At 44.7% G+C, this 24,076-nt stretch overlaps 1 protein-coding gene across 13 annotated transcripts in view; it reads right to left on the bottom strand.

The window, feature by feature from the left end:
* DYNC1I2 (dynein cytoplasmic 1 intermediate chain 2) overlaps positions 1 to 24,076 on the bottom strand; it is a 201,492-nt gene that overhangs the window by 40,191 nt on the left and 137,225 nt on the right. For all 13 annotated transcript variants that reach the window (XM_073633899.1, XM_073633903.1, XM_073633900.1 and 10 more), the window contains one exon: positions 830 to 919. In XM_073633899.1, coding sequence (XP_073490000.1) covers positions 830 to 919 — 90 coding nt within the window. The remainder of the gene's footprint in view (positions 1 to 829; positions 920 to 24,076) is intronic.

Genomic DNA, 24,076 nt, shown 5'->3' on the forward strand with positions numbered 1-24,076 from the left:
GAGTCTGTGATGGGGGAGAGAGTCTGTGATGGGGGGGAGAGAGTCTGTGATGGGGGGGAGAGAGCAAAGGACGGGGGCATCACAGACAGTGCCCCCGTCCTTTGCACTGTCACACTAAGACAGGAAGAGGGCAGGGCAGCAATGTATGCCAATCAGGGCTAAATTTCTTTTGCATAGTGGTTAACTTGTTCCTGCACCTTCACTGTCCAAGGTTGAGGTGTGTCCTACATTGGGCAGTATTGTAAGTGTAGTCTACAATGAGTTCCAGAACCTGGCATTTGAGCACAACTGGGGTGCCTGCTCAGTCAGAGCTGGCTCAGCAAAACTACAAGTGCTTTTGGAGATAGTACAGTCCAAATATATTTACACGTCAACAGCTTAGTTGTTTGCCAAAAATTCAACCTCTTCTTTACAATTCCTTTTTTTTTTCACTTCCTAGCACACTAGCAAACAATTCAAGAGAAATAATTGTAGCGTCAGTCTAAAGTGTTCATACAAAGGAACAATATAACGTGGAGGCTCCTAATGGAAACAAGGATTTGCTGCATAAGAAGAGAAAGCATTTAAAAAAGCATGCAATGGCCATTATGTCTGTTCCTTTCTGTATTCTCTTTTTTATGGCATATCACTTCTCAATAGGAAACAAGCTTGTAAATAAAAAATATTCTGCCCTCTGGTACTTAATACTGCAGTCTTAGCCACTACACAGTAATGATACTATACTAAGAAAAAAAGATGCAGAATGGATACAGCTTGACATTCCATTTTGTCCTTTACATAGATAACCATGAACAGAAAAGAAACCACAACACACGACAAATGGCTGTACCTTCACTGTTTTCTTCTTTCTTGGTGGGTTTGTTCTCTTCAGGAACAGGTGCGGGCTTTGGAGTTACAGTTTCCTCTTCATCTTCATCACCTGTTAAAAAAAATTAAATGGAAAACACTAAACATCATTTTCATTTAAAATGACATGGCTGACATAAAAGAACCAAAATGTGTGTCCTTTTCTTATTATTAGGTTAAGTTAAGTTTCACTTGAGTCTTCAATAATGCAAAATATGAATTGTTCATGATCATCTCTAAATGGTAACCTATGTAAACATATATAATATTCAATATATAATATTCATGATCCAGACAAATCTTAGAAACTGGAGGAGCATCGTAGAACAATTTGGCCTCTTGCACACTGCAGCTTGAAAAAGCTCAGTACAGCTTATTTTTTTTTACTGAGCTCAAATACAGCCCATTCATTGTAATGTGCCTATGCACACAGGTGCATAAACAAGCAGAAGAAAAAAAAAAAATAGAAAAAAAAAAATCTGCATTTTTGGTCAGAAATTTACGCCTCATGCGTGTAAATGCGCGCACATTTGCGTGCAATCCCACACATTTGTGCACAAATATTGATTAACATATTGTAGACACGGGAATAGGTTTGCGCACATAATGTGCGAAAGCATATGCGCGATAATGTGAGCAAATACATACAAGAAAAAAACGACTGAAAAAAATAGATGCTCAAACAGGAGTATTGTGTGCAAGAGGCCTTTGCGTCCTAAAACGAAGAGAGGGGCATCAGATAATGACTTGGAATCTTCTCAAATTGGCTGTTGTTGAAGGACTGTTGTAAGGACCTCTATGGCCCTGCTCCAGAACTGGATCCTCAGCATACTTGGGATATGGGAGATTTTTCCCTTCTTTCTTTTCAATACAGGCTAAGCGATCCAGCTTTGAACAAACTATTTTATTGCAAACAAAATTGTCCACCTATTTACCCCTAATTTTTTTAACATTGTTTTCCATCTTATTACTCTCCCATTTTGAAGCTATTCTCTTGTTACAATGTTGGCATGCAGCAATTTTTGAAAATTCTACTCAAACATTAAAAACTTACCACTTATACTATATTACTAAAAGTGTGGTAATGTTCTCTTTTTGATGTCTGACATAGGTTCCTTGTCTGGGATCCACGACTATTAGTACAGAATGTGTATTTACAGTCTTTATTCATAATCATAAAGGATAGGTTCACCTTTTGTAACATGTTACACCCATATTCAGGGTGTAACAAATATACCAGCCACCCACCCCAGATCCTCCTGTTTTGGCACCCACCCCTGATCCTCCGAGTGTGTGAGATCCCACCCCCCCCCCGCCCCCCCCAGCTGACACAATCTAATCTCCGCCTGCATCATTCATTCACAGTGTTCTGTAAATGGATTACGATTACCGATAGCCTTTGCGGCTGTCGGCTTGAAGTTTTCAATGAACTACCAGGGTGCTATTGTGCGCTGTAGTAGTTAATTGATTAGAGTGAAACTGTTACACTGACAGTCTGCAGGAGACCTGCATTGCATCAGTCTGGTCTGTGACTGGTGCAATGCTTTCCAGGCTCATAAAAAAGAAAAAAAAAAGATGAATAAATGCACATTTTTTACTTGCAAAAAAAAGTGTTTTTTTTTTTAAATTTATTTTTAAAAGGTGAGCTTATCCTTTAAGTCTATGGCCAAGTTGTGATACAATTTGCTACCTGTTCTTAGCAGGAACAGCTAATTGGCCATGCTGGCCAACCTGTCTCCCTGTAATGAAATCTGCACCATGATTACAAGCAGGGCCAGATATATACCTCCGGCCACATAGACCCACTGTTCTAGGCTATTTCTCTCATATCATGTTTTACTGTAGGTCTGAGTATTATACAAACAAAAGCAGATATCACAAGCACAGAGGGCACACCAAAGCTGAATGGGAAATCGTTGAAAGACAACTTGCGTCAATACACACAGAACCAGAAACTAGTAAAGTAAGGCAAACTATCACCATAGTCTGCTAGTAGTTCGGCTCTGGTGTATAGTTGGTTAACTGTACTAGTACACAGTCAACTATTGCATAACGAAAAAACTGACAAGCTGTGCAGTGCCAGCAACTTTAAGGACCCAGTTAGATTGCACTGGTGGGAAGGGCAGCAGTCTAGAACAGGGAACAACAAACTTTTTAAACAAAGGGCCAGTTTACCATCCCCCAGACTTTAGCAGGGCCAGACTGTAGATAATGCCTCAGGCTTGGTGGTCGGTGTAAAAAAAATTACACAGGACCCCAGTGGTTAGGAGGAGGAATAATGCCCCATAAGTAATACTAGTGGCAGGAATAGTGCCCCATTGTTGGTGTTAGTGGGAGAAATCGTGCCCTATTGTTGGCATCAGTGGAAGGAATATTGTCCTATCATTGGTGTCAGTGGGAGGAATAGTGCCGCCATTGTTGGTGTCAGTAGGGAGAGTAGTGCCAAACTGTTGGTGCCAGTGGAAAGAATACTGCCCCATTTTTGTTGTCAATAGGAGAAATAGTGCCCCATCATTGTTGTCAGTAGGAGGAATAGTACCCCAACGTTGGTGTCAGTGGAAGGAATTGTGCAGAATCGTTGGTGTCAGTGGAAGGAATAGTGCCCCATCAATGGTGTCAGTGGAAGGAATAGTGCCCCATCAATGGTGTTAGTGGAAGGAATAGTGCCCCATTGTTGGTGTCAGAGGGAGGAATTGTGCCTTGTGTCAGTGGGAGGAAGTGTGTCCCAAGGGCCGGATAAAGGCAAGCAAAGGGAGGAATCTGGCCCATGGGCTGCAGTTTGGAGACCACCAGTCTAGAACCTTTCATTCTTTACAGAATGAGCCCCCCCACTGCAGTCAACGTTGCCTATGCAGCAATCCACCTATGTACAAGTATGCATTTTGATGTATCAATTGTTAAAAATAAATAGATTAAAAAAAAAAAAAAAAAGTTATTGAAGTCCATTGCCCTTTTAAGCTTTATCCTGTTGCTCAGTTATCAATTATGCGATTTCTACCTTGTATATAAAATTTTCCTTTTTTTTTTTTCTAAATCTAGCTGAAAAAAATTAATGAATTGTCTCTTATGCCAAAAAAAATAAAAAATAAAAATAAGACCTTACATCTGGAATGAAATTGGACATGCCACCATAACAGACAAATACTTATAATCAAGCATACACAGATACTTGAGCATATAGACACTATACCCACATGAAACCCCTAAAGCAGGATGTTCAATAATATTTGTTGATTGTGGTTGGGAAGGAAGTGAGGCCCATTGAAGATCAGACGCTGTATGGAAGAAGGAAAAAAAAACAAACAGAAGAATTGTGTGCAAACGTTGGCTCCATTGTATTGTGGGCAGAAAATAAATTGCTGGTATGATAAAGAACGCATACATCTAAGGCACTTGTTAAAAAGGTGACAAAAGTGAATGCACAACAACCACTACATTGTGGTATATATAAATACACAGGATGATTGCCAAGCATCCTTGTAACTACAATGTAAATATATTCAGCAGATTGAAATATTACATGGAGGGAAAAAAAATATGTTTTCTTGCCAGTTCTAATCAGTGAAAACAGCTGCACAAATGTTGCGGCAATCAAAAGACAATGGGGCTACTCAAGAAGTTTTAAATAAGAATGAGGGGCTCGACGAGGAAACGAGCAGTCATGGGAGGGCTTCCTAATAAGAGCAGTGAATACTTGATCAAAGAAATGATCTCAGCGTTTTTGCACATGTGGCATGAATACAAAAAACGCGGGTTTGCGGTGATCAGTAAACACGCTGAAATATTCATGACTGATGAGACGAGGCAGAGCTATCTCTTAAATTTCCAAACTTAAAATAAATAAATAAAAAAGTGAAATTGTTGAGATACTTTTAAATCATCTGCATGTTTTCCCTATCTGGCTTTTCATTCTCTTAAAGTTTGGGTCTGGACAAAATAAAAATAAAAACCCCATTTAGTACATCTCTGCAATACACACAGTTCCCAATGTTTTTCTCTTAAAAAAAAAAACAAAACAAAAACAAAACAAAAAAACAAATAAAAAAAAAAAAATGCTGCAGGTCCAGAAAAATCCTTCCAGAAATCAAGTGAGGAATAACACACCACCTCAGCCAATCAGAGGAAGCCTTGTATAAAAGAACAGCGCTCAGCCCAACGTTATCTGAAGAGTAAGGATGAGCTCCGGCGTGTTCGCATGGCGCACGTGCCGAGCCCGCCAGGAAGTCGGCACGGCGCAGCGCTAATCACAGGCAGGGAGACATTTCCCGATCTCTGCAGCCGCACATCGGGAAATGTCTCACTGCTTGTGATTAGCGCTGCGCCGTGCCGACTTCCTGGCGGGCTCGGCACGTGCGCCATGCGAACACGCCGGAGCTCATCCCTACTGAAGAGCTCCTAAAAATATACAGCTAACCATAATAGAATTAGTGGGCAGGAAGCAAGCCAACATCATTATAACACCTCCATATTAACTGTAACCTTGTGAGCTACTACATAATGATTGTCAAAATGTTTCTATTTACATAAACCAGCTTGTAATTTGTATATTGAGTGGCCCTTTAAAAGGTCAGTCGGGGCATGTCCTGGCAATGGAGGAGTGAGGAAGTGTGTCTCTGCAGCTCCGTCCCACTGCCGCACTGTATCACCGCTAAACAGGAAATACTCACACTGGCCGACTTCTAACATGTCCCAGAGACACCGGGTATCCTCGCAGCCACTGCGGAACGACTGATCCAAGCCAAGCAGGGACAGCTGGATTCTTTCTTCCCAGGGACTCGAGGGCAGAACTGCGAGGCTTCAAAAATGGCACCGGCCGGGAAGGTCCAGAAATCTACTAAGGCCTCACAGAGCGCCGCCGCCTGGCCGCAACAGCCTGCAAGCCCCCCTATACCATCCCCGAGGTCGGTGAGTGAATCGGCCCCCCCCTACTTCTCCAGGCTCCCCTGCATCCCTGGACAGAGGCCCTGAAGTCCCTGACCCTCTGGATCAGGGGTCTTCAAACTACGGCCCTCCAGTTGTTCAGGAACTACCATTCGCATCATGCCTAGTCATGTCCGTGAATGTCAGAGTTTTACAATGCCTCCTGGGATGTATAGTTCTGCAACAGCTGGAGGGCCATAGTTTGAGGAGCCTTGCTCTGGATGATGTGGACATTAGGCGCCATATTTGGTCTCTACCCACCAGAGATGACCTGGAGAGATTTGCAGACAGGGTAGAGAGGGCTCTTAAAGAGGATATAGCGCAACTCAAAGCTGACACCTCTGGAGCACAGAGTTGCAGAAACCCTCCCTGTTATCTCCATGCTGCAGGACAAGTGCACTGCACAAGACCATCAGATTGAAGCCCTGCTCTGTCAATTAGACGACACGGAGAATCGCAGCCGCAGGGCCAACATCAGGATTAGAGGCTTGCCTGAAGCGACAGGTGCTAAGGACATTGTTCCTACCCTGGAGGACATCTTTAAGGAGATACTAGGCCTGCCAGCTACAGCTACCATTGAGATAGATTGGGCACACAGGGCTCTTAAGTCCCCATCCTAAGATGTGAATAACCCCAGAGACATCATATGTAAGTTACATAAATACACGCTAAAGGATCGCATTAAGCAGAAAATGCGTGGCAAGCCCTATTTTGATTTCGATGGTGCGCAGCTATCATTCTATCAGGACATTTCCAGGCGCACTTTTATGCAGCGCAGAGCACTCCTCCCAGATCTGGTAGCCATTCAAGATGCAGGATTGCTGTACCGCTGGGGTTTTCCTTCTTCCTCCAAGTCACCAAAGATGGCAAAACCGTGACCCTATGCAACAAAGACGACCTGCCTAATTTCTTGTCCTCCCTCGGACTAGACCCTGTGGACTTCCCGAACTGGCGAGGAACATCAGACTTCCCAACCGCAAGGCTCCCAACACCCCAGCCATGGATACCAGCCAGGCGCAGAAATCACAGAAGGGACCGTAGACACCATCCCTTTGATGCCTCGTCAGGTCCAGCTCCCACGAGAGACTGATGGTACATTCCAGCCGGTTCTGCTGCACTGGTCCTACCTTTTTCCTGAGTGGAACTTTCGTACTTACCGTACCTGAATTTCCCAGTGATGCCGGAGATGAACCTTACCCAATGCCACCTGCTCTACCTAAAATTCCAGACTACCGTCTTGTTTACATGACTGGCAGAGCAGGATTGGGACCCGCACACATTAGTTGCAGTCTAACTAACTGCACTATACCTGACTAAGCCCACTCTATCTGGAAACTGCTACGGGTGAATAACCCTACATTTCCCTCCTTTGCCGCACATTGTTAGATGTGGTGGATGGGAGTGGAGGCCCTCCCACCCCATCCCCCCCTTGTTGGCACACGTACCCCACATAGGCCACACTTTTTTTTTTTTGGGTAACGATCCCTATTGGGATGCGGGTCGGTGTTCGGGTCCTCCCCCTCCTCTAGAGGACAGGGTTCTGAACGCAACCCTTAGATGACTCACATGTTGAAATGGCTTCGGCCATTTTGTTTGTTTCGTTATGTCTCTAATACTTGCTTTATATGTCTTTGTTTTTCTTCCCCACTCCTCTCCTCCCTCTCTCTCCCTCTCCCTTTCCCAGGAGTGATCTGCTACATCATCTTGCCCGCCGGGCACACCATCTACCTTGCCAACCCGAACATCCTCAGACCTATACATGGCTGCTCTACAGGTAAGCTCATATAACGTTAGAGGCCTCTGCTCCCCACACAAGCGTAACAAACTATGGGGGGAACTAAAGCGGTTAAAGATACAGGTGGTCTTCCTACAGGAGACCCATTTCACACCCCAGTCGCTTCCCAAACTACCCACTCATCTTTTTAATCAGTGGTTCCTCAGCACCTCCCTGGTATGGAAATCTAGGGGAACTGCCATTGCAATACACAAATCTTGCCACTTTCATTGACTCTACCCCAGAGCAACTGACTGACTTTAGAGATGGCCTCTTGATCATAGGGGGAGATTTTAATATTAGCCCAGCCCCCTTGCTTGACACATCACATGCAAGACCCCCACACTCCTATACTTTTCTCAAACACTTTCGCAAGACAATCCAGTCTCACCGGATGATAGATAGCTGGAGAGTGTTACACCCCTCAGATAGAGACTTCAGTTATTATTCCAAGGTGCATGATGTGTACACACGTATAGACCACATATACTTGGACCATGTTACCCTGGAACTCCTGCAGTCTGCGTCCACTGGCAACATTACCATTTCTGACCATGCCCCTGTCACGATCGCCATCGCCCTACCTTCAGGCACTCAGAGGCCCTGGACATGGAGGCTAAACGAGAATTTGCTAGACGATGTGGTGGTGGTGAAGGAAGTAACTGACGCCTTAACCCACTACTTTGGAGAGAACTCCACAGATGACATCAGTGAGGGTGTAGTATGGGAGGCCCATAAAGCTGTGATCAGGGGAAAACTGATCTCCCAGGGTTCTAGACTTAAGAAGGCACACCGGGGAGATTTCCAAAAAGTACACACAGCCCTCCAAAAGGCTGAGCTCCAACATAAGGCAACCGGGGGCACCGAGGCATTGAAGAAATTAAGTGAACTGCGGGAGGTGTTCCTGCGCCTTTTAGATCGCCAAACCTGTAAACCCTTTAGATACATGTCCCACAAATTTTATGAACATGGAAATAAATGTGGTCGTATACTCGCCAGGGCACTTAGGAAGAAGCAAGCACAGACATACATACAGAAATTACACTCGTCCTCTGGGGAAATGACGATGCAATCTTCTAAGATTGCTGCAGGATTTCGAGACTACTACGCTAAGCTATATAATTTAGACTCTGAGCTTCCACCTCATACACACGACACCAGAGAAAAGGCAGTACAAGAATATCTGACTTCAGCCGGCGTCCCCCCCCTTACAGAAGGTCAATGTTCCGCTCTGGAGCTGCCGATTACCCCAACTGAACTTGGTGCGACAGTGGAGTCCCTGCCCAATGAGAAAAGCCCCGGACCGGATGGGTTTACTAAGGCATATTATAAAACTTTCTTCCCCCATCTAGCAGCACCCATGTGCAAATATTTCAACTCTGTAGCGGGAGGTAAAGCCATCCCTCCAGAGGCACTCTTGGCTTACATCACTGTGATCCCGAAGGAGGGCAAGGACACCACTGCCCCCCAGAGTTACCGCCCCATCTCCCTCCTAAACGTAGACATAAATCTTGGCAAAAATTCTGGCTAACAGACTTAAGCACCTCATGCCTGGGATTGTCCATCCCGACCAAACAGGTTTCATTGCAGGCAGAGAAGCAAGGGACAATTCCCTCAGAGCAATTCAACTCATTCACTGGGCCCGTACCCGCTCAGACCCCCAACCTTATACTATACTATCGGCAGATGCGGAAAAAGCGGTCGGCTGCGTCGACTGGTCATATTTAAATGCAGTACAGTACTGGTCACGAATGCTGACTTAGATCATGGCCCTATATTCTACTCCTTGCGCGCAGCTAAAGGTGAACGGGACCCTCTCATCCAGCTTCCCAATCAGGAACGGCACAAGACAGGGGTGTCCCCTCTCACCCCTTCTATTCGCCCTAGTGTTGGAGCCACTGCTCCGCACTGTGCGAACCAATAAAGATATTAAGGGTTTGCAAGTTGGCAACGCGGAACATAAGCTCTCGGCATATGCCAATGATGTCTTATTTCACCTCTCAGACCCCCTGATTTCTCTGCCTAACCTGATGAAGGAACTTAACCATTTTGAATCACTTTCCAATTTTAAAATAAATTACACAGAGCCCGAAATCCTACCCATCTATTTGCCCCCCCAACCACGAGTCTCCGAGCTGCCTTCCCTTTTACCTGGGCCGAATCGTCTTTGTGATACTTGGGTGTACACTTTGACACCCTGTACACGGCCAACTTCCCCTCGCTGCTTACGGTGATCAAAAAGGACCTCTCACAATGGACACAGACTGCCTTTACATGGTTGGGGCTGGTAAACATTATAAAATAAAAATTAACATATTACCACGCATACTCTTCTTCTTACAGATGTTATCGATTCCCCTACCTAAACTTTTCTTTGACCGTCTGTCCAGCTTGCTGTCTGAATTTGTATGGAATGCACGGAAACCTAGAATAGCCTTAAAGGTGCTAAGGCACCCAAAATACGAGGGTGGCCTGGGGATCCCAGATATTAGACGGTATTATCGTGCCATAGTCCTCCAGAGGATACTCAACTGGCGTTTTCACACCTGCTCAAAACTCTGGGTCTCCCTGGAGAAATGTCTGGCGGGCAGGAATTTATCCTATGCCCCATGTTTGCCGAGGGAACACAGGGAGCTATCCGAAATGACCTCCCCCTTGACAGCCCAGGTGCTTTCAGTATGGGACCGGATCAACACGCTCTTAAAAATTGAACCCCCTGTGTCCCCGCTGGGTGGGTTCCTGTGGTTCCCCCCAGGTGAACAGATGGCCTTTTTTGGGCCTTGGGTGGTAGACGGAGACGTCAGTTGTGGTAAACTTATGAAAGATGGTAAACTTCTGAACTTTGACGCCCTACAGGCCAGGCATCAAGGCTCATGAATGAACTTTTGGAGGTATAGACAACTACACCACTTTTTTGAGATGCACAGCCACACAATCAGTGACTCTTTGTCCCTCAACCCGTTTGAGCAACTCTTCGTGAATGAAGAACCCATCCCTCACATCGTGTCAGAATTGTATCGACTCTTGGGCTCAGCTGCCCATCAATCCAAGCCCACTTACATTCGGAAGTGGGAAAGAGACCTGGGGCGGGAATTCACTGACTCGCAACTACCCCACCTGTACTATATCACACACTCGTCGTATAGATTCCAAAGCCCAAGAAACAAACTATAAGATAATGTCTCGCTGCTGCTGCTGACCTAGCACGTATCTACCCTTCTGGTTCAGAGCTCTGATGGAGAGGCTGCGGACTCAGAGGCACGCTTATCCATATATGGTGGGAATGTCCCCTAATCGTACCTTTTTGGGAGGATGTAAAAGACCAAATAAAAAGCATAACAGGGATAGAGGTGCCTTTCTCTCCGGCGCACTTTGTCCTGCATATCCCCCCAAACCCACTCAACCAATATAAAAAAAATGTGCTGCCCCATTTATTGAATGCTGCAAGGCGACTGCTTCCGACTTATTGGAAGCAGTCCAGAGTCCCCACCAGGGAGGAGTGGATCAGCAGGGTGAATGCGGTCCGAGAAGCTGAGGACTGAATAGCGACCTGCAGGGGGTCTAGGGGCCGGTTTATCGGTATCTGGACTCCCTGGACTGAATACACCACAGACTCTAGAGATATACCCTCTAGCCTGGACATAGCTATATTAGAACTGGCAGACCCACCCCTTAAAACACATAGGCCGTCAAGAACCTAGAAGATAGGGAGCTACCCCTTAACACACGGTGGCTACTGGAGACCAAAGGAGCTGATTGGATCATTTGGGGGTGGTGTGCTCGGTGAGGACGTGACTAAAGCCACTTACAGGATTGCAGGTACGCTCAGATCGCTCCTCCCCCCCTCTTTCCTTTCCCCTCCCTCTTCTTCTCCCCCCCCCTCCTTTTTCTAGTTATCCTATGGGTTGAACATAACTTCTGATATATTGATACCGGTTTAATGATTAAATAGCATACTGGTGTGTGGTTGACTGATATATATGCCTTGAACCTCTGCACTCACGGGATGGACCCCCTGTTTATAGGGGACACTTGAAGTCCCACCTGGGGGTGCGAGGTGATCCTCTGGTGCCCCTGGGACATGCGGGGGGTAGAGGGAGGTTAGTTGGAGGCAATCGGGCCCCCCCCCTCTGCCCCGGCCGTGGCCGGGAGAGCAAACCCTTACTATGGTCCTGCTGATGGTCCCCTCTGGTCTGCCACTAGGGGTAGAGCGGTCGCGCAAGAAGCCTATACACCTTATCTACCCTGTACACCTACTACAGATACCCACAATACCGCCACCAAGGCGATGCTTCTAACCTATTAACTGATTATAACCCCCTTGTCATTCCACACATGATACTTATTTTATTTAAATGTTGTATTTTATCTTTCTTCTTTGTTCAACTGGTTAAGCTGTGCAGTACATGCATGGCAGACCCATGTGGGTCAACAATTTCATTCTAATGCAAAATGTTGGACAGGTCTTGTTATATGTACTTTCAAAATAAAATAAAGATTATATATATATATATATATATATATATATAAAAAAAAAAAAGGTCAGTCATCACAACTCTAATATTTTAGTTAAAGGTAGATGTTATTTCAGGTTAACATTTCGGGAAGATCCCAAATCATGCCGTTTAGGTATCCTAGATGATCTTCTAATTGAAGACATCCCTAAACAGGCCATAGCTAGAACCCCATTTTCAAGCTTGTAAACTAATCCTCAGACACTGGAAGTCAACTGACCCACCTTCATTGAAAGAGTGGATTACCTAAATAGGGGGTACACTTGGTCTGGAAAAGTACATTAACACAGAGGGTGCCCTAGCAAATTTGAAAAACATGGTCCCCATGGCTGGATACCCCATGGATATCTCCAGTAGACCTAGTGTTGGACAGACTGCTATAATATAACCTCTGTCGTATATGTCTGTGGCAAGTTATTTTGTCTTGGGTTGTCATTATTGATCAATGTTGTGTTGTTGTGCTATTGTATCCTTGTTGAAAGTCAGAACGGTTACATAATTATCTATACTGTACACTATCTGGAACATGTATATGTTTTTCATATTTTTTCTCAAACTTTGAGTTAAAAAAAGGTCCAAGTTAGTGGACTCTTATTGCAACATCTGAAGTCTTTGAACAAGTAGCTGCCATAATTTCCTACTCATTACTGCTCATTTATTTAATGTTACAGAGATTGCAACAAGATAAGCAGACCTCTTAAGAGTAGGTCCACAGGGGACATTAAAAGCAAGCATTTCCACAATCAAAATTTAAATTCTGATTAAGTAAGCGGCTTTCTGAATACATGCACATTCAATGTTTCTTGCATGTTGGAAAGTGCGCTTTACAATGAAAAAATTCTTATATTCTGGTTCATCCAATCAGATATAATGGCGCCCTACAGCTGTTCATCACAAGAAGAGTAACTGACTGGATGATTCCACATCTCTTCTGTGGTGGATTGATCAGCAGGCTTGGCATTTAATTACAACAGCCTGCACACATTATGCTCTGTATAATGCATGCACACTTGGGTGTGTTGTTCAGGATGCATTGCATGGTTTACACCACCAAACATGTATGGTGTGAACAGTACACATAAAAAATATTTTTTTCTATGCACCTTTACGTTGAGCCTGCATTGCTCTTTGCAGATCAATACAGCTCATTAGACAACAGGCCCGTAGACATTCACAGTGATGCCAGATCTCACAGATATGAACATTCATTGTAGGTGTAGAACATCAAGATCCTTTTGGGGGCAGTGGAAACAGTTGCATGAGAGTTTCACACTTAAACTCAAATATTTTTTTTTTGTTCTGACCATTCTATAACCTTAATCCACTCCTCTGTTCTTGGAAGTAGCCCTTACACAGGACAGCTGATGACAGAGAATGTCTAAAATAACTGTATCACTACAGACACATCATAAAAAATATATCAATAAATGGTGTATTACATGCTGTTCATACTGTCACTATGAGATTAGTTTTCTGTATTCTACAAAAAATCTGGTTGATCCTGCTGCTCTCTATCTCCACCTTCTGTCTAAGTCCCCAAATCAGCTAGGGATTTTGCAGAGCAGGGTTGGCAACTCTGCACATGCTCAGTTTTCAGCGCGTTTCTATTCTGAGCATTTCCTCCTATCACATATGAGCAGCCCATGTGACTATAGAGACACACATCAGGGCATCTACACAGCGGTAAATGACAGCCAACTCCCTCCCTCCTCCTAAATGCCCACTAACCAGCTAAACACTATGGGAGCGGGATATTACATGTAAATTGATGGAAGCTTTACCTCCCTCTTATTCTAAGACACAGGCTGGAGTGGCGTGACACAGCCTGTGACTGGCAGAAATCCACCCACACCATATTACTGCCATAAACTAATAAAGATTTGATTTCAAATATATATTTGCATGGCAATTTATAACAGTTTACTGATATTATTTCTTTTTACTCTGTATTCCGAAGGCTGCTTTTTTTATTTTGAACATGCGACCAGCAGAAAAGGACTAGAAGCTTCTTCTGCTTATGTTTCCCTGCAGACAGCCTGGGAAAAAGCTGGGTCATGTGACAAGGGCCGCTGTTAGAAACCATGGGGCCCCATACAGCCTATCTGGCAGGGGCCCCCCACATGACAGAGGTGGAGCCTGAACACGAGCACCCCTCCCTCTAGCCCACAGCCAGCCAGTGGAGGAGGAGGAGATGGCATGGACTGTGTACAGTGGAGAAAAGTAGGGTTTAATATACATATGCAGGAATCAGAAGTGGATAATGTACGCGTTTCAAGGGTAAGGACTGGGTAATACATAAAATGCAGTATGGAGTATGTAACATACAGAATAAAGGAGTCAGGAGTGGGTAATGCATAGAATACAGAGGGTCTGGAGTATGTAGCATACAGAGTGCAGGGGTCTGGAGGGGGTAACAGGCAAAGGTAGCAAATAGGGATATAAAAAAGTTATCTCCCATGTGGTATTTGATGGCCAAAAATGATCCATACCATTAACGGGGGCTGCTTGCAACCATGTATAATGAATGTAGTTGCAGCAAGGTACAGGGGTTTTTATGAATTAAATCAGGAGGCAATTTATTGCTTTACCACCACCTAGCAAAAACCCACTGAAAAGTGATCCACTGTGGATCACTCTTCAGCGGCCAACACAAGCATTCATTAACACAAAGCAATAATGCCACTGAGATGTGTTACTCCAACCATGTGGTTACTGTGGCAGCCTTTAATACTGTATATTAACGCAACAGAAAGTACAGTGGGGAGAAGACTTTCACTCTGGGCACAGTGAATACCCACAATCTTTTAGATATGTGGGAGAGCAGTATGGCCAGCCTTATGCACAGAGCCCAGGCCCAGTCTCCACCTCCCCCCAACATCCCTCGACTTATCTGGGGTCCTCACGCAGTGCTTCTCCCGGGATGGGGGGTTGGATTCTCTGGAGCTTGGAGCCTGGGGACCAGCCAGAAGCTGAGCTCCTCTAAAACCTCTGCTCCTTCCTCCTGGGCACAGAGTTGGGCAGCCAGAAGCAGAAAGCAAACTATTTAAACACTTTCAGGAGTAATCTGCAGCCACATGTCCAGATGGTTACATGATTACATTGCACAAGTCCCGGCCAGCGTATTGATATAGAAGACCCTGGGACATGTGTAATGTAATCGTCTGGACATGCGGCTGCAGATTACTCACAAAAGTGTTTAAGTAGTTCACTCCCCGCCCCCTGTGCACACTACATGGGACCCGAGCGCAGGATTAGTATAGTGCTCATAATTTGGGAGTCCCCTCTCGGCCTCTGGGCCCCCCTGCAGGGCCAGGCCCAGGTTCAGGTGGGCTGGTGGTGCCCTCTTGTCAGCAGCCCTGCATGTGACAGCTGTATATCGATTACGAAAAAAGTACAGAGAGGTTTTTTTTTTTTAAATTACAGTGCCATCATCCATATACAGAAAGAGAATGGACAACGTAAATTAAACAGTGTGTGTTTGGCATCACTTTGAGATTATTATTTCTATAAAGAAAAACTTCATTCTGCCTACAAATTTAAACAACTGTGAGACCAGAAGTTTTAGTAGAAGACCACCTAGAGTTCCAATGAACAAGCCAAAACGTATTTTTGTAAAAGAAAAACGGCTTTTAAAAGAGATTGATGTCATTTTCTGTGTGTATTTCCTCATCCTAACCTTATTTGAGTGCCTTTGTTGCATGGTGATACATCTTTGTTACCTTATGGTGGGTGGAAACTAGAGGGAAACCGCAATGTTTTATGTTCTCCTGATGGTGCTTTGAAAGCCAGCAAAGAATTCCACAGCTTTCATTCCAGAGAGGCCCAGGGAAGATTCCACTTGATATAATGATAATCTTACGAATTCTAATCAGTCCCATTTAGCCGTATGACAATCATAAGCTTATTATGTTTCAGGTTTTGTCAAATATCTGTTTACAATAAATGTCTGTTCTCCGCTGATTTAGGGAGAAGGCTTTAAAAAAAAAAAAAAAAAAAAAAAAAGACAAATGATAATTGGAAGTATAATCTTTTCTTTGCTTTTCTCTTCAAACTGAGTATACTGTACCATAAACGACATCTATACATCATTACTCAATCCTAAGGCTGCTATGTGTAAAGTAAACTTTTCCATAAACCTGCTAAACACTAATTTTTTATTTAAAAATAATTACCCTTAGAACATGAATCTGACCCAACTTTACAGGACCCTATTAGAAAAGATGAGGTGCTGGTTACTGGAAAGTCTACATTGTAATAGCAATTGCAATACTGCTATTGAAACAAATCTGTCATTTAAGAAATACGTAGGCTGCTTTTCTAGCCCACTTCTTAAAGTGGTTGTAAAGTTTTGTTTTTTTTTTAAATATAACAAACATGTCATACTTACCTGCTCTTTTGCAGTGGTTTTGCACAGAGCAGCCTGGGTCCTCCTCTTCTCGGGTCCCCCTTCGGTGCTTCTGGCCCCTCCCTCCTGTTGAGTGCCCCCACAGCAAGCAGCTTTCTATGGGGGCACCCAAGCCGGGTCACCGCTCCGTGTGTTCATTCAGACACGGAGCCGCGGCCCGGCCCCACCCCTTTTCTCTTCTCATTGGCTGACTGACTTTGATGAACAGCAGCGGGAGCCAATGGTGCCATGCTGCTGTCTCAACCAATGAGGAGGAGAGTCCCAGGCAGCAGAGACACTGCTGCAATATCGCTGGATCTAGATGGACCTCAGGTAAGTATTAGGGGTGGCTGATGAACACAGGTTTTTTTTATCTTAATGCATAGAATGCATTAAGATAAAAATCCTTCTGCCTTTACTACCACTTTAAAGTGTTGGGTTCCTGGTTGTCATTTTCTGGCTTCAATACTGACCTGGAACATGTATGCAGCCAGTAAAGTCAAACACTGATACATATTCAGTCTAAAAAGATTTCAGTCAGGAGATCGGCATGGCAACTAGTATTTTCAGAAGGTGGTCAGTAATAACATCCAAACAATTTCAAAGAGGGGAGGCATCCTTTGGACAAAATTGACAGTATTGGTACAGAAGAATAGACTGCATCTTTGTATGATGTGCAATCCACTTTCATCTGAATGTCATATCTTGTGAGTGGAGGTGGACAAGGTGCAAAATGCCATAGGTATTCAATGCAGTATTGCACTGTGTTAGCCATTGGTTCATGCAAAACGTTTGGGGTTGACCATAACAATTCCAAAAAACTTACATCTCTAATAACTTAAGTTAGCCTGTAAAGGGTATCACGTAAGAGAATGTTTTTTTCTTTTTGCATATTCATACTTACTACGGTGGATGCAGCATCAGACTGCTGCGGTAGCTGTCCTGACATCTCTGCACTGAGAACCGAGCCACCAAACATCGCCGATGGCTCGGTTCTCTCATCTCCCCAAGCAGAGAGCTGCTGACTGTCAGTCAGCATCTCTCCTGCTCTCTTCCTCCACGCTCATTGGAGCTCTGAGCTGTGGAGGGGCAGGGAGTGGCCATCTCAGTGGCTCCCTGACACTGCCATCAGTCCAGGCAGCTGGCGGATACAAACTTCCAAAGTCGGGATGACGCGCTGCCTGGACTGATACTGGTGACGTCATCGGAGAGTGGACTTCAGACTGCTCTCCGCTGAAAACGGGTCACAGGAGTGCAAAACACATTGCACTCCTGTGACCCTTAGGAGAAGCCCAGCCTAAAAAGCTCAGGCTGGACTTCTCCTTTAAGCTCCAAACTTTCATTAGGGCCCCCATTCACACTTGAGCTTAGCATATTTAAGCAATTCTAGGGCTTTGTGTGTTTTTTTGGGAAAGGATTGCGCATTTTGGCCCCAAAGACTTTTACTACTGTACATTTGAAAAATGCGAGCAATGTATTTTTGCCCATTTTCAGGTGCTTCCATTAATGTCTATTGGGCCAAAAACACACGATTCTGCCAGAAAAAAAAGCTCATATTGTTTTTTGGAGCAGCAGGCATCAAGCTACAAGAAACAATGTCCAGTTGTGAAGATTACTATTGCAAACAGTGGGATTCTTCATGTAGAGCATTGACATCCATTGGTAAATATGTGACAAAATGCTCAGGTGTGAACGGGGCTTAACCACTTGACAACTGGGCACTTAAACCCCCCTCGTGACCAGACCAATTTTCAGCTTTCAGCGCTCTCACACTTTGAATGACAATTACTCAGTCATGTAATACTGTACCCAAATGAATTTTTTGTCCTTTTTTTCATACAAATAGAGCTTTCTTTTGGTGGTATTTGATCACCTCTGGGTTTTTTATTTTTTGCGCTATAAATGAAAAAAGACCGCAAATTTTGAAAAAAAACGCATTTTTCTTAGTTTCTGTGATAAAATTTTGCAAATTAGTAATTTTGCTTCATAAATTTTGGCCACAATTTATACTGCTACATATCTTTGGTAAAAATAACCCAAATTAGTGGATATTATTTGGTCTTTGTGAAAGTTAGAGAGTCTACAAGTTATGGTGCAAATCATACAAAATTGATCACACCTGATGTACTGACGGCCTATCTCATTTCTTGCGACCCGAACAAGTCAGGAAAGTACAAATACCCCCCAAATGACCCCTTTTTTGAAAGTAGACAATCCAAGGTATTTAGTAAGATGCATGTTGAGGTTTTTGATGTTGTCATTTTTTCCCACAATTCTTTGCAAAATGAAGATTTTTTTTTTTTACCCCCACAAAATTGTCATTGTAATGGTTATTTCTCTCACATGCCATGTATATACCACAAATGACGCCCCAAAATACATTCTGCTACTCCTCTTGAGTATTACGATACCACATGTGTGGGACTTTTTCACAGCCTGGCCACATAGAGAGGCCCAACATGCAGGGAGCACCATCAGGTGTTCTAGGAGCATAAATTACACATCTAATTTGTTGACTACCTCTTACACTTTTGAAGGCCCTGGAGAACCAGGACAATGACATGTGACACTGACGTGGCACTGATGACAAATGGCACTGATACGTGGCACTGATGACAGATGGCACTGATACCTGGCACTGACACTGATGTGGCACTGATGACAGATGGCACTAATGACAGATGGCACTAATACATGGCACTGATGACAGATGGCACTAATACGTGGCACTGACAGATGGCACTAATACGTGGCACTGACAGATGGCACTAATACGTGGCACTGACAGATGGCACTAATATGTGGCACTGATGACATGTGGCGCTGATGACAAATGGCACTGATATGTGGCACTGATGACACGTGGCACTGATGAAAGATGGCACTAATACGTGGCCCTGATGACAGATGGCACTGATACGTGGCACTGATGACACTGATGACACGTGACACTGATGACAGATGGCACGTGACACTGACAGATGGCACTGATGACAGATGGCACTGATGACAGATGGCACTATGTGGCACTGATGACAGATGGCACTGATGACAGATGGCACTATGTGGCACTGATGACAGATGGCACTTATACGTGGCAGTGGGGACAGATGGCACTGGGGACAGATGGCAGGGCAGATGGCAGGGACAGATGGCAGGGACAGATGGCAGGGCAGATGGCAGGGGCAGATGGCAGGGGCAGATGGCAGGGCAGATGGCAGGGCAGACGGCAGGGGCAGATAGCAGGGCAGACGGCAGGGCAGACGGCAGGGGCAGATAGCAGGGGCAGATAGCAGGGCAGATGGCAGGGGCAGATAGCAGGGCAGATGGCAGGGGCAGATGGCAGGGGCAGATAGCAGGGCAGATGGCAGGGGCAGATGGTAGGGCAGATGGCAGGGCAGATGGCAGGGCAGATGGCAGGGGCAGATAGCAGGGCAGATGGCAGGGGCAGATAGCAGGGCAGATGGCAGGGGCAGATGGCAGGGGCAGATGGCAGGGGCAGATGGCAGGGCAGATGGCAGGGGCAGATAGCAGGGCAGATGGCAGGGACCGTTAACAGCGGGACACCTTTTTTTCCTTTTTTTTTTCTTTTACACTCACCGCCGCAGCGGTTCCGCTCTCCCTCCTCACACGCTGTCTCTGTGTGAGGAGGGAGAGCCGGCGATGAGAGATGATCTCATATGTTTACATATGACATCCTCTCTCATTGGCACCAACGAACGCACTGTAAACGGCCCGTGGTCAATGGCCGTTTACGGTGATCTGTGACTGGCTGTGTCCGAGGGACATGGCCAGCACAAAACTTCCGCGATGCGCGCCCGCGGGAGCGCGCAATGCGGAAGTAAACAGGAGGACGTCCAGGGACGCCCTCCCGGCAATTGAAGTCCGCGCTGTAGCCGTCTTTCGGCTATAGCGCGGACACCTAGTGGTTAAAAGACAACTCCAGGCAAAACAAAGTTTGCTAGCAAATATGCAGTTGGCCCTCAGGAGCTCGGCCGAGGTCCGTGGGCTTAGGGTGGGTGGGCTGGAGGAGAGAGTGGCTCTTTACGCTGATGATTTACTCCTTTTTTTAAATGACGCTGGTGACTCTGAGGGGCGCATTTGGGATCATGGATGCCTTCTCCGCCTTCACGGGACTGAAGGTGAATTGGCACAAGTCTCAGCTCTTTCCGGTGGATGAGGGGGCCAGGTCCTCCTCACCCTCCTCAACCCCGCTCCAGTGGGTGGATAAATTTACCTATTTAGGTATCATCATCTCAAGGGAGAGCGGGGACTTTGCCCGGCTCCATCTTGACCCTGTCCTGGTAATTATTAGATCCAAACTGAAGGCGTGGAGCAATCTTCCTCTTTCCCTCATTGGGTGTATCAATCTTCTTAAAATGAAAGTCCTCGCCAAACATATGTACATTTTTAGAAATTCCCCACAATGGTTGACCAAAACCTTTTTTAATTCTCTTAAGCAACTCTTCCTCTCCTTCATTTGGGGATCAAAGCCACCTAGATTTAGATATACCACTCTGACCAGGCCTGTGGACAGTGGGGGCTTGGCTCTACCTGATTGTCACAAGTATTTCTTGGCCACTCAGCTTGTGACTGCCCATTGGTGGTTGCAGCCGGACCTGACCAATTCTGCAACGGTGCTGAAGGGGCTACTATTCAGGGGACCAAAAACACCTCACTCCCTCACCCCTTCTATGCACACCACTATGCGGGGGTGGAAGGTGGGAGAGGCGCTGAGGGCACCCCAGCCAAACTCTTGGTCTCCTCACACTCCCCTGTGGCTGAACCCTACCCTATCACAGTTTAGTACTATCCTGGATCCACAGGCCTGGGCCAAATATAAGATATTGACCCTTGAACATGTAATCACCAATGGGGAGCTCATTCCTTTTCACGTATTGCGTACCAAATTTAATGTACCTGCAAAAGGCCCACTTTCGGTATCTTCAAGTCGCTCATGCCTAGAAGTGTCAGTTCTTAGGCCAACCGATTGTATTGGAATATTCAGAACTTGAATCCACCCTCCGGGTCAAGGATCTCGAGAAACCCACGTCTCAGATCTATGGTTCCCTGCTGGTTGCTGCCGTTCCCGAGCTGTCCTCCCTCCACAGGAAATGGGTGGGGGACATACCGGAGATGGATGAAGATGACTGGAGGGAGATTTGGGATTTTCCATTCTCCCCTCTGGTCTCAGCCAGGGACAAACTGGTCCAATACAAGATCATACACAGAGTTTATTACACGCCCCAAAGGCTGCACCAGATGTCGCCGGCGTATTCTCCGGCGTGCTGGCGCTGCTCCTACCAGCCGGGGGACTTCTTTCACATTTTCTGGGCTTGCCCGGCAATTGTACAGTATTGGAAAGAAGTACTCCAAGTGATCACTAAGATTAGTATCCCGTATGATCCTAAACATTGTCTACTGGGACTAGTGGACCAAATGCCAATACTCAGAGCTAGGAAAATACTAATATCTCTGTTACTATACTATGCACGTAAAGCCATCACGATGACCTGGAAACAGTCATCTCCCCCATCTGTTAGATTCTGGAAGAGCTTAGTGAATGCCAGTCTGCCCCTTTATAAAGCCACCTACTCAGGCAGGAGTTGTCCCCAAAAATTTGAAAAAGGTATGGACCTGTTGGTTGGATACCATGGCAACTGATACAGTAACCAATTCCTAAATTAACATTATGGTTATAATATGTTGGCAAGTTAACCCAATATCTCTCGTTCATATATCCTATCAGTTCAATGCAGAGCATGGATTTTCCTGAATTAAACCTCTCCCCCCATTGGGGTATAGTTAAGTAAGTTTGTTTATGTTGAATTATGTGCCCTGGTGCAGTCTATAGGATATGCCCCTGCGTGGGCAATGTTTGGCCCCTGTGTGGGTACCTTTTGTATGACAATATAAAACTTAATAAAAAGATTTTGCAAAAAAAAATAAAATATGCAGCTGTAAAACTGCGCTGAATATAATTTTTTTTCCAAAGCAAAATATGAGAGCTTTATACAAGTAACTCACTGCCAGAGTGGTCATGATTGTAAGATGCTGCACAGAAAATGGACCAGCGCCAAAGTTAAAAGGATAAAATAACCGGGACAGCACAATACAATAGGAATAGCGCAAGAAAAATAGAAGATTGGGTAGAGCCTTGACCATCTCTGTAATAATTTGAACTCAGACAATAAATGGAAATTCTGCATGAATTGAGGAAAGGCAAAAACAAAACGGGGTTACATTTTTTTGCATCAACCATGTACATATTTTAGCTACTCTCCTTTTTGTTCACGTGTTACAGCAGTTACAAGGACCTTTTGTTGGATTTTATATTATGGAGAAGGAAAGCAAGATGCAGACTTCCTATACTGTAGCACAAGAGACACTCCAAGGTCAGAGATACAGAGGCAGACTCTTTGGTAAGTACCTGGCCTTTAGAGGCCCTGAAAGACATAAATCTGCTGGTTGACTTGGCTGACCGGCGACTAATCAAAAATTTTATTTTTGAATGGACTACCCATTAAAATGTACGATAGAGCATTAACCGAGGTATGTGCAGGGAGGAGACTAAATTTGGAAACTAGATGCTAAGGCGCACATGTAAGTTTGGAGAAAGGAACTTTAAGCTCTGGGACAAAGTTCTTATAGTGCAATGGCTATATACAGACTTTAACCCATCACATCCGTGTTCTTCGTGTATTTAGATTCTGGATGGAGAGGACGGGCTACCAAGGCTTCCTTCCAAAGTAAACACTGAATGTCTTCTCTTCCATTATGGGTTTAAATGAGTTTGATTAGTGAACTAGTTTCAAAGAGCTTTTAAACTTTAGTCCTACAGAAGGGTTAAGCAGACAGAATTAGGGTCTTAATAAACACATTTTTCTAATTGAAATTTTATTTCTAATAAAATGAACGTCATTACAGTAAAAAAAAAAAAAAAAAAAAAAAATCAGTTGATTTGTATCAAGTTTATGTTCCTGAAAAAAAAACAAAAACAAAAAAAAAACAAAAAAACTTCACATATGTTAGGCCTGTAACGAGACATCAAAGCTGATCTCCACCTTTAATGTCCCTTTAAAAAGCTTGACTGGGCAAAGCTAGCCAAAATAAACGATTTAGTGCACTAACAGGTGCCCTTTGTATTAACTGTATGTAGCCTCAGCTACACACAGTACACGTGCGCTGAGTTCCAGCAGTTAGAGACTTCCCATCCACCTAGAACAAATTAGAGTCGGGCTGAGTGGTGCTCAGCCATTCATGGGAATCTTTGGATTGTATTCCAAAAATGAATACAAAACTTCCTCTGATTGGCTGAGCTGTAGATCGTGACATCATTCACCCAACTTTTCCACCTCAGCCAGAGGAAGCTTTGTATTTATTAAAAAAAATAAAAATAAATACAAGTCTTCCCATGCAGGGCCAAGCAGACTCAACCCAACTCTATTTTGTTTGAGGAGTGGAATAGGAACTCCCCATCCCACTGCCTGAACTTATAGCTGTCTACTGAATGTAGCTGAGGCTACATACTGTTCAAACAGCATGCTCAGCGAACACACCTGTTAGTGCAGTAAATAGTTTGTCAGTGCCAGCTTGGCGCAAACAAACTATTTAAAAATGGTATTAAACATGGAGATC

This window comes from Aquarana catesbeiana, linkage group LG06, assembly GCF_042186555.1.
Source record: "Aquarana catesbeiana isolate 2022-GZ linkage group LG06, ASM4218655v1, whole genome shotgun sequence".
NCBI lineage: Eukaryota > Metazoa > Chordata > Amphibia > Anura > Ranidae > Aquarana > Aquarana catesbeiana.